Raw genomic sequence first — 14,774 nt, 5'->3', positions numbered from 1 at the left:
GGAGAAAGAGAAATGGTCTAAGTAACAGCATGTTGTTCATTTGGGGTAGAGCACATTCAAGAGATAAAGGAAAGATGCCAGATCCTTAACAGACTTGGAGCTGGCTTGAAGTGTCACTCAGTGTTTTAGTATATGTACACACACAAAACCATACATATTTTGCTACTGCAAAATGCTTTCTCTTGTATACTTGTCATTTTGACTTGATGGAAGTAAAAGTCAGTTCATTCTTTCTTGTTTCTGTCTGGGGGGTCATTTTCCGTAGAAGCTTCAGCCTACTTCCACAGAGGGAAAGGTGACAATATCTGGATAAAAGAAAGATTTCCTTATGTGTCTTTTTTAAAAAAAAAAAAAGATGTAAAAAATTGAGCAATCCCTGTAATCCTCACCCATATGAAATATTTAAAAATTATGATTCTTGAATCATGCAATGTCAAGTCATTTAATTCCTTCCTGATATCCGTGTAATATTTCTACCTGTTAGTGAGACAGTCCACTGTGAGACTACAAAGATAACATTTATATAACACAGTGCAGCAAAAATAACATCTATACAGCTGAACACAGCTCTTCAGAATATGAATCATTGTTAGAGAATAAAGATTATAGTCTGTGATAGACAAGTTGAAGGATAATCAATTAGTAGCAGCACAATTATCAGTAGCCTGTCTAGGAGAATCCAAGTTTTGCATTTGTTCCAGCTAGAATGGTCTGCTACAGACATTGCTCTCATCGTTCTCCTTTGTCTTTCTGGGTCCATAGGGACATACATGTACCTCATGACTGAAGAGCAGGAAAGAGGTGGGAAATAGGAAGTGACTGATCTTCATTTCCCCGTAGTCAAGGATCTGCAAGGCCTTGGAGACCAACTGCTGGTGAGTAATAACAAAGCTCAGTCAGAAAGTTCTCCACCCTTTTCTTGATTAATTTCATCTGATCATGTGAAATGCTGGCCTTAATGAGGTACACAACAATATTTAGTGGTATTGGAATTTCATGTAGAGTGTTGGGGGGAGTGAAGTGGCTTGTTCATACTCCTTGTTAAACGTTTTCAGTTTACTTTCTCTTGCCAGGTCCTAGCCAGCATCTCTGCTTCAACCCAAATCCCACTTGATTCTTTTACTCTAACCATTTTGAATGAGTTTTATCTGAAAAGTTATAGTTCCAGTGAGAACAAAAGACTTGGCGTGTCTCTGTGTATTTGGCTCAAAGTAAAAGTAGATCTGAGTTCTCACTTCAAAATTCCAAAAGAGATTTTGAATACTCCAAGGCTCATATTTGAATTTGGCTCTTGATATACACTGGAGAATATTTCAAAAGGGAAGCTTTTTATTACATATGTCACTATGAAAACAATAGAAGCTCAGCTACCCAAACTGACAAAGTTTGACTTACAATACAGTACTTAGCACTCTAAGTATGTGAATTTAAAGGCTATTCAACTGTTGCACTTTTAGACCAAACATACCTAAATCTTACTTTCTTTTTTAAGTTTTGGAATTTCCACAGCTTGTTTCTTGCCAGCAACAGGAGACTAATGTAAAAAGTAGGGACTTTTTGCTCTAGTGGCTTCTATTTATTTTTTAGGTGAACTTCTTGTTCCTTCTGTGAAGTGAAATAGACAATGCCCTTGAATAGAATAAGATAAGAAATTTGCTATTTTGTAGTCTATGCAAGTTATTATACTTCTGTATTATTTTACCTGGCAAGTTTTGTGCTGTCTGGATGCCTTCAGGCTAACCAAACACAGTGTCAGAGCTGGGGAGCTGGTGCCTGAGAAAAATAATGAAGGAAGTAGATGCATTTATTTTTATATACAGTATTTCAGAAATTCCAGAAAAGGGAAAGAAGCAGATGATAAAACTTTCTTAAGTTATTTCTTTTTTCCCTTTTTTTCAATAGATGACAAGCTAGATGTGGAGTACAATTGTAAGGTGTGATGTGGGTTACAGGGTAATGCGTTGGTGTTCTTTTTGTAGCTGGGAACAAAGTTACAATTCCTGAAACAGACACAACCCTTTAAATAGATCTGCATGTAGATCTTATCCTTCCCATCCAGAAATGAAAATTATAGAGAGTTAGTGAATCTCTCCTCCCCCTCTTGGGGGTTATGCAGAGGTTGTATTATTGTCGGGTGATAAGAAAACAGGTGGAGAGAGTTAGGGAAAGCAAAGGGTCAGGAAAGCGCTGGGAACCAAAAAGCCAGCAGGCACTGAGGAAGAAAAGACAGTGTATAGCTCCAATAGCAGGCTATTGAGTTTGCTGAGAACTAAAAATTTTGAGGCTGGCAGATCATTATCTACTATATGAGCCATATAGTCAGTAGGATTAATACATATCTTCCAGGTTCATATATTTTCAGTTACTTAATATGGTCATACTTGACCATATTAAAGGTGTTACCTTGGATGTGGTGCCTGTAGGGCATTCCTTCTTTGTTGGTGCAGATATGTTTTCCCTCCAAGAATAGTTCTCATTTGAGTTACAGCACACTCCTCTTGGTTTTATTCTTTAGGCTTGATCATACTGTGGAGGTATCAGACAATCTTTGCATAGGATGAAAGCTTTTCATCCCAGTTACTTCCATAAACCATCAGAAACTCTGTAAGAGGCTTTCTTATACTCAGATATCCAGTCCACATCCCAAGGAGATCTTTCATGAGATGAGTGAGGACTGCACTATGAATGGTATGAACTCGCTCTAATACCTCTATGATCTGAGGCTGAAGAATTTTTGAGTCAGACTCAGCTACATCTTCTCATCTGAATGCCATACCTTCCACAGAAGGATTCTGCCCTCTCGAGCTCATGGGACACAAAGATGCTTAGTAATAAACACGTTGCATGTGTTTCTGTGGTTGGGGCCCTGTATAGCAGTTATTATCCCAGCACTGTGTATTTTTAGCAGAAATCCCAAATGGTGATGGAGCATTTTATTGCTGATACAGCAAACAGAATGTTGAATTAGATGAGTTTCCTTCTACCTTTTTTTTGGTCTTAAATCTTTACCAAAGGAGAAAGATTACCCCCTTCTCCATAAGTCTTTGGCCATAAATCGCAAAACCAGTGGCAAAGGTTTTAAAAGACCAAATTCTGCATGAGATTTAGCCTTTCAGCTTTCCTCAAATAGCCTCTGTGAGACAGTGCAGTACATTAAAAATGCAGGAAGAGGGTTAGAACTGTTGGATAACTAACACCTGGCATAATGTGCATTTTTAGGGTATCAAGAACCTATGATCTCTTTTGTCTAGAGAAAATTAATTGAAGTCATCATATAGGTATTTAGCAGAGTTGAAGTATGAGTTAAAGCAAATGCATTGCACAGTTCTGAAGTGGGTTTCTTTTCAGAAAAGTCTGAAGTAAGTTTCAGTTTCCTGAAGGACATTTGTTTTTTCTGATGCCAGGCCAAAAATGATGTGTTTGCTATTTCCAAACTCCCTTCTAAAACACACAATTGTTTTATCTTTGTCATCAAAGCCTGAGAAAAGTCTCTTTTGATTGCTAGATATATTGGAAAACGTATATTTACATCCTAGTACTTAATTCTTTTAATCTTTTTTGCCTTTAGTAATGTTTTTGTAATATTTGTCACATTCCAGTCTTCATTATGCTCTGCATGTGTCAGAATTTTTTCCAGTTGATCCTGTAATACTTGATTCCACTGTGAATCTAGATGCACCCTCTATTTTCATCCCCAGCATCTTCCTCTGTGCCATTTAAATAAAAAGCTAGATTATCTGAACTCCTGAGGTCAACTGGTAAAACTTGTCAGCTGATCTCTATTTGTTTTCAGACAGAAGAGCCAGTTCTGAAAATAAGCAAACTTGATACTCACTTTACTATTTGCAGGATAGTAGGACCAAGAGTAAAGTACACATTCTTTTTAAATACATAGAAGGCTTACATTTGAAGTCAGGTAAAAAGCAAGTTTTAAGAAATTTTTAATTTTTTTTGGCAGATCTGTGCTTCCTTTAGTAGTATTTGTTGGCTAACCCTGCTTTTATACTGTCTGAGTTAAATTTGTCTGATCACTCAGCATAGTAGTCTCTCTGGTAAAGATCCAACTCCAGTAGAGTTAATGGCAGCTGTCCAGTTTAATTTACTGAGCGCAGGATCAGAGTTATTTCCTATTTCATGTTATCTGATTAAGGACTTGATTACAATTTCTCCAGCATGCGGATATGGCCTCCTATGTTTATATCTTTTTGTGTCTAGAAACTGATTTCCCAGAAAGGGAAATTTTCCCTTTTCTCCTTCAGCTTAGCATATGATTATTTAAGCAGTCAAAGCAGAAGAGTTTCATTTCTTACTTCTCTCTGCCTATGATTAAAATGTATTTATTTGCAACTTAGCTAAGAGATTACACCTTTCTTCAACAAAACGCTTTCCTGTGAAGTAAAATAACTTTCTGTAGATGTTGTTACCTACTCTGGATAGATTAGGGGTTAGATTTTGGTTAACAGTGCTTCCAGAATAGTACTCGTAAGTTCTGAGGCTTATAAGAATTTTTTTCTTTGTTCTCCTCCTCTAATAAAAACAGTGATGATGGTAATAAAAGTAATATGTTATGGGAGAATCCATTCTGAGTGTTAGTGAATTTCAGCTTTAGTGACTCTCGGTTAGGCATTGCTAGGTGCTTCAGATTTCCCTGTTTTATTGTCTTCCGGGTAATTCTTGGGTTGTCTGGTTTAGTTTTTCCATATTTCTGAATGTTCTTGTTACATTTTTAAGACATACTGTCTGCCTGAGATCTCAATTTTATCTTGCCACAATCATTTAATGAGTTTATGATACGTGTGTGAAAAAAGTGGTTGGTGCTCCTTATTTTACCTAGTGTAAGGTCTTTGACAGGGTCATAAGTGTATTTATTACAGCATGCTTCGGTATTTCTGTAGCAGCTTGTACTGTCCAGCTATCTTTTGATGAGGTTGCAAATGTAGGGGTAGCTGCAGTCAAGGAAAAGCAGAAAAAAATAGTGCCTGAAGAAGACACACTTCCTGTACGCCAGTGGGAGCCTTATATCCTCTGGAACTACTTTCACCTGAACATGGTGTTTTGGAGCTACCATTAGGTTATTATCTGTAAAATCTGCTTAACTCAAAAAGTATTAGGTTGATGTAGTGCCAGCTTTTCAACAATAAAATTTCTTCAGCATTTATGGCATTGTTACTTCAGCCTTTATTTTTCTAAGTAATTACTAATTTACTAGATATTTGAATCTGTGCTGTTTATGAAATATACTATGTGATGACAATATCCTATAGACTATATATAACCAAACTATTACATACCAAAAAAATTGCCAGAGACATTTTAAAAACATATATTTTTTGTTTTTAATTCTTGCTGCTTTTATTTAGTGATTCGCAATTGGCCAATATTAAGTACTTAAGTAGTTGAATAAATAAACATTTGGAAACAATGTTGAATAAATAAACATTTGGAAATTTGGAAACCTTTATCCAATCTTTGAATTCATAGCATTTCCCAATTGAAAATTTAACACTGAAAATGCTATTTTACTTTTTTCATAACATTGTTGCTATATTAGCCAGTAATAGTTATCCTCAGAAAGATTCCAAACTGGATTCATATACCCACTGGAAGCCAAACACGGAAAATAATCCCAGAGTTGTATTATCAACTGCTATACTTCAGTTTTACATAAACAGGACATAAGAGATCTGAGAAGTGCATCAGTAATGTAATGCATACCAGTAACATCTTGAATGAGGACACTGTAGAGTGATTTTTAAGATGGAATTGGGAAAATTAGGTCATTCAGTTCATCCAAACAGGATGAGCCTGATTCAAGCTGATCAAGTCAGATCCCCAGACTTCTGTTATCTGACTTACTTCTTCATTTTTTGGGCTCAAAAATACGTAGAAACTGAGTAACATCACCTCTTAAACTGGTAGTACAGTTTTCAAAGGAAATACTGATTTAAGTAAAGTTATATACAGAAATTACTGTTAGAAGGACTCTCAAGATAGCCCTACAAAAATATTTACAAACTTGAATCACTTTTCCATCTGAGATATAGTGCCATTCAGTTTCTTGGAATTACCCACATTCTTTCATTTTATCAGTTGTTTGCAGAATCAAGTCTTGACTTTATCTTTTTAAGTCTAGTAGACACTGTATTGTAAGTGTTAATATTTAGTGTTTTCCTGGGCTTTAAATTCTGTATTACAGAAGGCAGCAGAGGGCGCTGAGCCCACCGGCACAGCCCGATATGGATCTCTTCCTCCCTGCTCTGGATTTCCCCGTCCAGGGATTTCCCACTCCACCTCGAGAAGAGCCTTTATAAAGAGCACGCTGGAGCTATTCTAATAAGCTGTTGCAGAGCAGCAGGATCTCGCTGTGCTGCTTCACAGAAAATAAAAAGCAAGGCTTTAGAATTTACTGTCTTTACCTAGTAACAGCAATTACAAATGCTAAAAAAGATGGGAAGAGCAAGCCAAGCTGTGCTAATAATTTTGTATATGTTAATGACTGGTAAGTTGGGGGAGTTGTTTGCTTTATTTTTTTTTTAATTTTTTTAACTGTAAACTGACCTACAATTGACTGTTTGATCTTTATTTCTCTTTGTTCCAGTTGCTTTTACATTCCAGTGAATACAACTGTCAGTTAAGTAGTTCTGTCAAAATGTCAGGAAAGTTTTTTTTTGACATTTACTTTGAGCTTTTCTGTGCTCTGCAGTGACACAGTCATTTTCTTATTGAGTTTGCTAAAAGGCAGTCTAGGAGACAACTGCAGTGTATCTCTGCGTGTTTGATTTTTAGTGTCATCTCTGACACTATCAGTCAAGTTTGGTAATAAATGTCCTGTTGCAAGTGATTCTGCAGTTGTTCTTGCTATCTTGCTGAGCACCCCTCCCCTCAAATGTTACAAAGTTTTAGGACTAGGTCCACCTGACAAAAAAAGTATATTGTGCCAATGCATTTATTTTCACTGACAGTATTCGGTTTATGCCATTTTATACATGGGAATTGTCTGTTGGAGTCATCTCAGTCTGTATTATCTTTGACAAAAATAGCAGTTTGTGGGGTATTTTGGAGATGTAAACCACTGTATGAGCTTTATTAGTTTAACCTCCGCACAACTGTAAAGTAAACTTGCAAAGTAATGACCTTGTGTCATAGTAGAACATGAGAAGAAATGGGAAGATAAATGTTGAGAATGCTACTGAGTGTATGAATGTTCTCCCTTATTGTAGTTAAAGCTTTTGAAATGGAGATTATACCTGCTAACAGAATTGTTGCACAGATTGGAGACACGCTCATACTCACATGCAATACTACGGGCTGTGCATCACCAAGTTTTTCCTGGAGAACCCAGATGGACAACCCCCTTGGAGGAACAGTGAACAACCACAGGACATACTCTACCTTGACTATGAATCCAGTTAGCATTGTGAATTCTCATGATTATCTGTGTACTGTCTTCTGTGGTAAACAAGAGAAAAAAGAGAAGAGTATCAAAGTTGAACTTTACTGTAAGTAAACATTTAATATTCTCTTTAAGTAGTACATGTTTGTAAAAAACAATTGTTGCTAGATATCGTAGTTGGTAGTTAACTGATAATGCTGGGATAATGTGTCTGCTATAGCTCAGCATATGTTTCCTTGTAAGATTCCTTTGTCTGTTTGGAACTCTTTCGTACCCCATTTCTGCTTAGCTTTCTGCACTGAAGATAGTACTTACTGGTCTAATTTATTCTTAGTCTTGGTAATACTTGAAAGCCAAGACATAGACTCCCCAAAATGTTCGTAGAACTGGAAAAAAAAACCTCAACCAATGTGATTGAGGGGAATGTATTTGGGAAACCTGTGAGTGCAGAGCACCTGATCAAAGCCTTTGCAGTTTGCAAGGGAATGACTCATATGTCTAAACTTACCAGCACAGAAAACAGGATAACACCAGTGTATGGATTGTGCTGGATGCCTGTATTTAGGCAGCTGTAGCACTAACCAGGTGTCTTTCTGGAGTCTATTAGATCATTTGTGATCATACTTCAACAATTGTACAAATAGAATTATTTTTAGTGTATGAACTGCTTATAAAAAGACCTGTATATCTTCATATCTATCAAGATATTTCTTGTAATAAAGTTGAAATGTTCTGAAAGCCTCTAAACTCAAGATATTTGATGTCTGGATCTTATGATGACCCTAGAGCTCATCTCTGCTAAACTAAAGGAATGGATTTTATTCTTTTAGCTTTCCCGAGTGACCCTATCATTGAGATCAGCCCATCATCCTTTGTTGATGGAAAACAAGTCACCGTCACCTGTAAAATTCCTGATGTGTATCCTTCTGGTTACCTGGAAGTAATCCTAAAGAAAGACAAAAGTATTCTTCATGAGAAAAATTTTTATGATGATGACAGCACAAATGCAGAGACTAAAACTGTGAAATATTCATTTAATCCCGTGGCTGAAGATATGGGGAAAGAGATTACTTGTGTGGCCAAGTTGCCAATTGCTAATATGGACTTTGAGCCCAAAGAAAGAATAACTTCTCAGAAACTGAATGCAAACTGTAAGTATTTTTATTCTAGGGCTTTCATACCCAATACTGTTTAATGTTAAATTTCATGGAATGAGTTTACAAAGCATTTCCTGTAAATTATTTATAATTTGCGCTTCTTATCTACATTATTTATGTAGATAATCTACTGCATTTGATTGATTCAATAACAGTCATTGAGTCATTAAATACCCGCTGTTGTTCATGACAGAAGTTAGGCAATGCTTTAGTAACTCCTCTCTCACACTCTTACCTTGGGCACTGGTGCTCAGTCAGAAAGTAAAGACCAGAAGAAAAATGTCAGCATGCAGATAAACAATTGCTTTTAAAATTGCCATTGTATGCTTAGCAGTTCCAAGTTTATAATCCTAAACAATGGGGAGACAAATGTAAGAGTGAAAAAAATAAATTTGTACACATTTTGCCTAGCTTAGCTTTCAAAGCTGCAAGCTAAATGTCTTATCAAGCCTGGAAAAAATGTTGTGCTGTGTTACTGGAATGCACATTATTCATTTTTTCTTGGTATTGTGTGAAATGTACCTCTAGAGAAGCTAGAAAAGCTAGTTTTAAAGATGTGCATGTCATTCTTCATTAACTTACTGACCTTATCTCTCTTTTGTTCTCTTCTAGTTGGTCCACAAAATACTGTCATTACTGTATCTCCAGAAAACCCGCCAATGGAAGGAAACCCTCTAAGCCTCACTTGTATGACTGAGAGTAATCCACCACCACAAATAGTTTGGAGAAAACGTCTGGCTGATGAAAGCACTAAGCATCTGATAGAAAACAATGTCCTTTCTATTCCCCATGCCCATTTCAATGATTCAGGACTGTACATCTGTGAAGTAATTAATCTGGTTACTAATAAAACAGAGAAAGCAACTGTGGACATTGTTATACAAGGTACAAGTCTGCTTGAATTTAACTTGTATTTTCCAGTACCCAATTGGCAGCTGCCAGTTGGGTTGGAGGATGCAGAAACACTGAAAATTAGGAAATTTTGGGGCCTTCTTGTTATGTATTCAGGATTTACCTTTCAATTTACTGCTGCACTTCATGGGCTGCACTTCTTATTTCTATGCTTCATTTTTAGCCAATTCTCTCTGTACTTCTATTGTACATACATACCTTTATATTTTTGCTGCAATGAAACACAAAGTGATAAAAGAATCTGAGAAGCTGGTGGTGTGGGGCAGGTAGCTTGAAATGCTAATGTGCGTAACAACTTTGCAGGGACATCACAGTCATCGTCTTTGAACTAGTAGGTTTAGTCTTTAATAGTAAATTTAGTCATTATTTAATAGTAAAGGTATTTGATATATCGTAATTATTATTGTTATTACTACTGTTTCAATAGAGCCAAAAGTCTCAGATGGAGCCTGGGACAAAACCCAAATGAACAGGTCGTTGGACGAGCAATTTCAGCTTTCTTAAACCCCTGTCCATCTTCAGTACTTTTGCTTTAGTATAACAGCCTTTTCTTTTGTCATGCAGGTGCTCCAAACATTCCAGAACTCTCCATTGAGCCTTCAACATGGGTTCAAGAGGGAGAAAATGTTTCCATACAATGTTCTGCTGAAAGTAACCCTCCTCCCAAGATTATTTTAAGGAGGAAAACTGACAGTGCAGACATGGGGCCATACAGTGAGGGGAGAATTCTCCTTCTTCCATCTGTGACGTTCCTAAATGGAGGAGACTATGAATGTGTAGCACAAAATAGGTTTGGGGAAAGGAAAAATGATATAACACTTAATGTGGAATGTAAGTATGTGCAATGTTTTCCCAATAATTTAAAAATAATTAATTAATTCTCCACTTACTTCAGTAATAAATATAACCATCAAGCTAAACAAAACCCTGTGAGTACAAAAATGTCAGCATAGTGCTCTGCTCTTCCCCAGAGAAAGGAGCAATGCTCATGAGCAAAACAAGGCATGAAATGTTTAATGTAATCACAGTCTTAAGTCAGGATCTGAATGAGCAATAAACTGGTCTACCTTCTCAACATTCTTGGTTAGAAGTACTTGGTTAGTATGTTTAGGCTATAGAGAGTTCATACAGAAGCTCTGATAATGTGTGCTTTACTTATTCTGGAAATGAAAAAGAAATAAACTTTGGGAGCCTGACAACCTGGCATCCAGTAGGACATGTTGGATCCACCTCTAAATAATCCAACAATGGTTAACTACAAGATTCTTTCTTTCAGATGGACCGAGGAATACAATGATCTCTGTTATCCCTGCTGCTGCTGTTAAAGAAGGAGAAACTGTGACGATGAAATGTACTAGTTCTGGTAATCCGGCTCCAGTGATATCTTGGAAGAAAAAGAAGGCCACTGGGGAATTTGAGAAAACTTTTAAAGGTGCAACTTTAACTATACAGAGCGTAAAAAGTCAAGATCTGGGGCTTTATGAATGTGAAGCTTATAACCCATTTGGCGGAGAATTAAAATCTGTGACATTACTTTTTCAAGGTTAGTAGAACAAGATGTAGCAGAAGTTTTTTGTGTTATATATTTTAAGTCCAGATCTCATTCTGTGAAGGGCAGGAGAATTCTGTCTTTGATGTCAATGGAGTTAAAAGGTGCACCTAATGTCATTAAGTCATTTAGGAAACTTTAAACAATGAATGGTGAAATCTGTCTTCATACAGATAGCTTATGCAAAGTTATGTCAGTTGAGTTATCATCACTCCTTCCAATTGGCAAATGCATGCATGAGGCAAAGAAGGTATGCAGTGCCTGTATTTTCTTCCAAATAGGTCTCAGTGGAGGATCCAGATACCTGTGTGGAAAGGTTCAGAGAAAGTACATGCTGAAACTTTTCTGTGGAGGGACTGTATTACAGCCCCTTGGCTCTTCCTTAAGTTACAACTCGGCATCCTATTCTTGCAATCTGTATTTAAGCTATACCAAATGCTGATTCCTCAGCCTGCATGCAATGATAGCAAAGTTTTTTCAGTAGTAAGTGACTTCTCTGCTTTAACCCTGCTGCTTTTCTCGTCGTCTTTTTGTAGCTGCATCAAAAAATACGTGTTCAGTTTTCCCTTCAAGTGCAGTGATACAAGAAGAAAGTGTTACCATCTCTTGCACATCCGCAGATGTTACATCTGGTCAGGGTACTCTGTGAAAGAAAATAGAGGTCACAATCCTTGAAACAGTAGGTGGCAAATAAGCCACATACCATAGACAGGGCTCAGCTAAAGGATGAAGGAACAGAATGCATATCATTAATGAACTAGGGGAGCAGTCTCAGCACACAGTACTTTTATGTCACAGGTTAGTTAAATTGGCTACTGTAGAGAATTAATGCTAGTATTTGTTTTACACAGACATCTTCAATTCCGTTAGGAATGAACTGTCTTTAAAGAAACTGAGTTGCACACGTTACTGTCATAAGTGGTAGGATCTTAGTGCTAATGAAAACTTCTGTCCAAAACAGCAGATGCACAAAATAATTGCTGCTTCAAAATTTTTCATAGTTCCCCTTCCACCTTTGAAAACAGGACGTAAAATTGTGGAACCTAGTGAAAAAAATACTATTCTAGGACTCCTTCCTTTGACTTTTCTATTTCTCTTCTGTTGAAAGAGGACATTAACCTCTGGTTCTGTTGATCTGTGTCCTTTCATGAACTCAAAGGAATAAACAGTGGATTTAAAATAAGAAATTAAGAAAAGTCTTCATATAAGGTAAAAGATACGCAACATTCTCCATCAACTGATAAAATGTTTTTTTCTGTCAGCTGCCGTTGACTACGGTGTGTGATGGATAGCTAGTGACAGAGTAGTGTCTGGGGCTGTGTGCTTGAATATTGTAGTGAATCCATCAACTGGATCAGTACTTTGTGTGCACACACTGCTGATACCTCATGAGTTTTTGCTTCTGTTTGTTGCTAAATCCTACCTTGCATTTATTTTCTTTTCAGTTCCTCCCCAAAATATTACTGTGTTAGTATATCCATCAGAAAATGTTAAAGAAGGAGAAAATGTCACTATTACATGTAGCTCATACAGTAACCCACCATCACAGATGGTCCTGAAAAAAGTCCATCAGGAGAAAGAAATTATTCTGCCATCAGTGAATGGAACCTTTATACTCTACAATGTCACCAAAAATGATACAGGCAAATATTTGCTTGATGTTTTCAATGAGGTTGGAAACAACATCAAAGTGATTGAGATAGCTGTTGTAGGTAGGTAGATCTATTGCCTTAAACTTATTTTGCTTGTACTTTCTAATGAATTTTTTGTACAGGTGAGCACAAGTAGTTCATGGCTGATCCTTGCACAACAATACAGCAATTAACCTGAAAAAAAACCAAACCAAATTAAACCAAATAATAGAACAGCTGGTGAGAATAAGCTGTATTTAACCTCCTTTCAGTGTGAATATTATTGTCTCTCTTACCTGAGTTTGTGCAGTAGCTTTAAGGATAGGGCCAGAAGAAGGTGGATCCTGGCTGCATTTCTGTCCACATGTATGAACAGTGAGGCTAATCTAGAGAAAGTTCCGTTTCACAAAAAAAAAAATCTGAAGATTGGGCTTTTTAAACATGGTCTTCTCCTGACACATTGTTTCCAGGAGGTAGAAATGTCCCCAGATGTTTCCGAGGTAAAATACATGATATTCTTCTTGTATGCTTCGTGAACGCCATGGTTCTTCAGGAACTTAGTTGTAGATGATATCAGATGGGTTTGAACTTGCACAGCAAATTCAAGATCAAGATAGTGGCTAGAAGTTAAAGTGTGTAATATGGAGTTACTAAAGAAAAAAAAGCATAAAGAAAACATATTTAAATGTGCTTTGTGCTTGAAAACAGAAAGAGTGTTCCAAATGAAGATCATTAATAACACTGCTTTTACAGTAATACACATGTACCTGTTTCAATTGGTTTTTACACAACTTTTTTCTCCTTTTGTTTCCATTTTCAGGAAGATTGGAAAAACCAGATCAAATGATACCACTGATTATTGCATTTTCCAGTGTAGCAGCCGTAGCAGTACCTGTAGTTGCAATTTTGATCTACGTGTCAAGAAAAGCAAAAATAAATGGATCCTACAGTCTTGTAAAAGCACTCAGGCTGAAAGTGTGATCGCGTGAATATAAGTCTAAGTTCATAATAAGCAAAGTTATTTATTGTTGTGACTGGTTCTGCTCTTCAATAATACATGGTAACAAACAAGTGACTTAAGAACACTGCCATGTGATAGCAAATTGATTTTTTTTTCATGTTTTGAGAAGTATTTCAGTATTTAAATTAAAAGGATAGCTAGCCTCCTGTCCTAGAAATTGATAAATCACTTCTGTGTTCAAGCATGATGAACGAAATGTTTCTTGGAGAACTGCGTTTGTACATAGTGTATAATTTGTATTATAAATATGTTCAACTGAATATCAGTTTGTAAAATTGCAATCTTACTGCAACTGTACAGAGAAATGCTGTTAATTCAAAGATATAAATCAGCATTATTTGAGCTGATCAGATACAGAGTGAGTGTTTTAATATCATTTGTCTGGTAATGTCTGGTAATGTTTGGAAAATGTTATCTTTATTCCTATTGCCATAAACTGTATATCTTCAATGAAGTTACACAATCACTGGGCTATGCGTTTCTAATTAATTTAAATTAATTTAAGAGCTCAAGGCTCATTTGTGAAACACTTTATTTTAAATATTATTCAGAAATGTCTGGGATTACAGTCTAGTTAGTTTTAGGACAGCTGAGGCATTTTTGTAGGGTTTAATCATTCTCAAATCAATGTCAGAAATCTCTTATTTTGTGATGAGCCAAATCAGACCCTTCATTTAGAATATAAGCTGCCAATAAATATGCTTTACAGATTTCTACTGCAGAATAAAACTACAAGTGCGTTTCTTTGACTAGATCCCCCTAGTGATTCTTGCTTAAGATTATGTCAGAATACACATTTCTGTGGAAGGAACCAGTGAAAACTGTTATCCTTAGCAACAGCAGGATCACAGAATCATGGAATGGTAGGGGTTGGAAGGGACCTTTGGAGGTCATCTAGTCCAACCATCCTGCCAGAGCAGGTCCATTAAGAGCAGGTTGCACGGGATTGCGTCCGGGCGCGTTTTGAATGTCTCCAGAGACGGAGACTCCACAATCCTGTGCTCTGCCACCCTCAAATTTGAATGTCATTGGAAGCCCTAGCTGTGAAGGCACAAGCAAGGCAGGCAGCAACCTAAAGGCATAGGCAAGGCGGAGTGGCAAAATCTGTGTA

The 14,774-nt window shown here is 36.8% G+C and overlaps 1 protein-coding gene across 2 annotated transcripts in view; it reads left to right on the top strand.

The window, feature by feature from the left end:
- VCAM1 (vascular cell adhesion molecule 1) overlaps positions 1–14,392 on the top strand; it is a 28,011-nt gene extending 13,619 nt beyond the window's left edge. The window contains exons 4-12 of one of the 2 annotated variants that reach the window (XM_014938885.1): positions 763–875; positions 6,197–6,499; positions 7,221–7,499; positions 8,224–8,544; positions 9,163–9,435; positions 10,027–10,293; positions 10,739–11,005; positions 12,457–12,723; positions 13,463–14,392. In XM_014938885.1, the coding sequence (XP_014794371.1) occupies positions 6,436–6,499; positions 7,221–7,499; positions 8,224–8,544; positions 9,163–9,435; positions 10,027–10,293; positions 10,739–11,005; positions 12,457–12,723; positions 13,463–13,623 (1,899 nt within the window). In that variant the 5' untranslated portion in view covers positions 763–875; positions 6,197–6,435 and the 3' untranslated portion in view covers positions 13,624–14,392. The remainder of the gene's footprint in view (positions 1–762; positions 876–6,196; positions 6,500–7,220; positions 7,500–8,223; positions 8,545–9,162; positions 9,436–10,026; positions 10,294–10,738; positions 11,006–12,456; positions 12,724–13,462) is intronic. The other variant, XM_014938886.1, reaches the window with a different exon arrangement.
- The last annotated feature ends 382 nt before the right edge of the window (positions 14,393–14,774 follow it).

This window comes from Calidris pugnax, unplaced genomic scaffold, assembly GCF_001431845.1.
Source record: "Calidris pugnax isolate Ruff unplaced genomic scaffold, ASM143184v1 scaffold18, whole genome shotgun sequence".
In the NCBI taxonomy this organism is placed as follows: Eukaryota; Metazoa; Chordata; class Aves; order Charadriiformes; family Scolopacidae; genus Calidris; species Calidris pugnax.
Note: the sequence above shows the minus strand (reverse complement) of the source record. Positions and strands in the feature narration are given on the sequence as shown.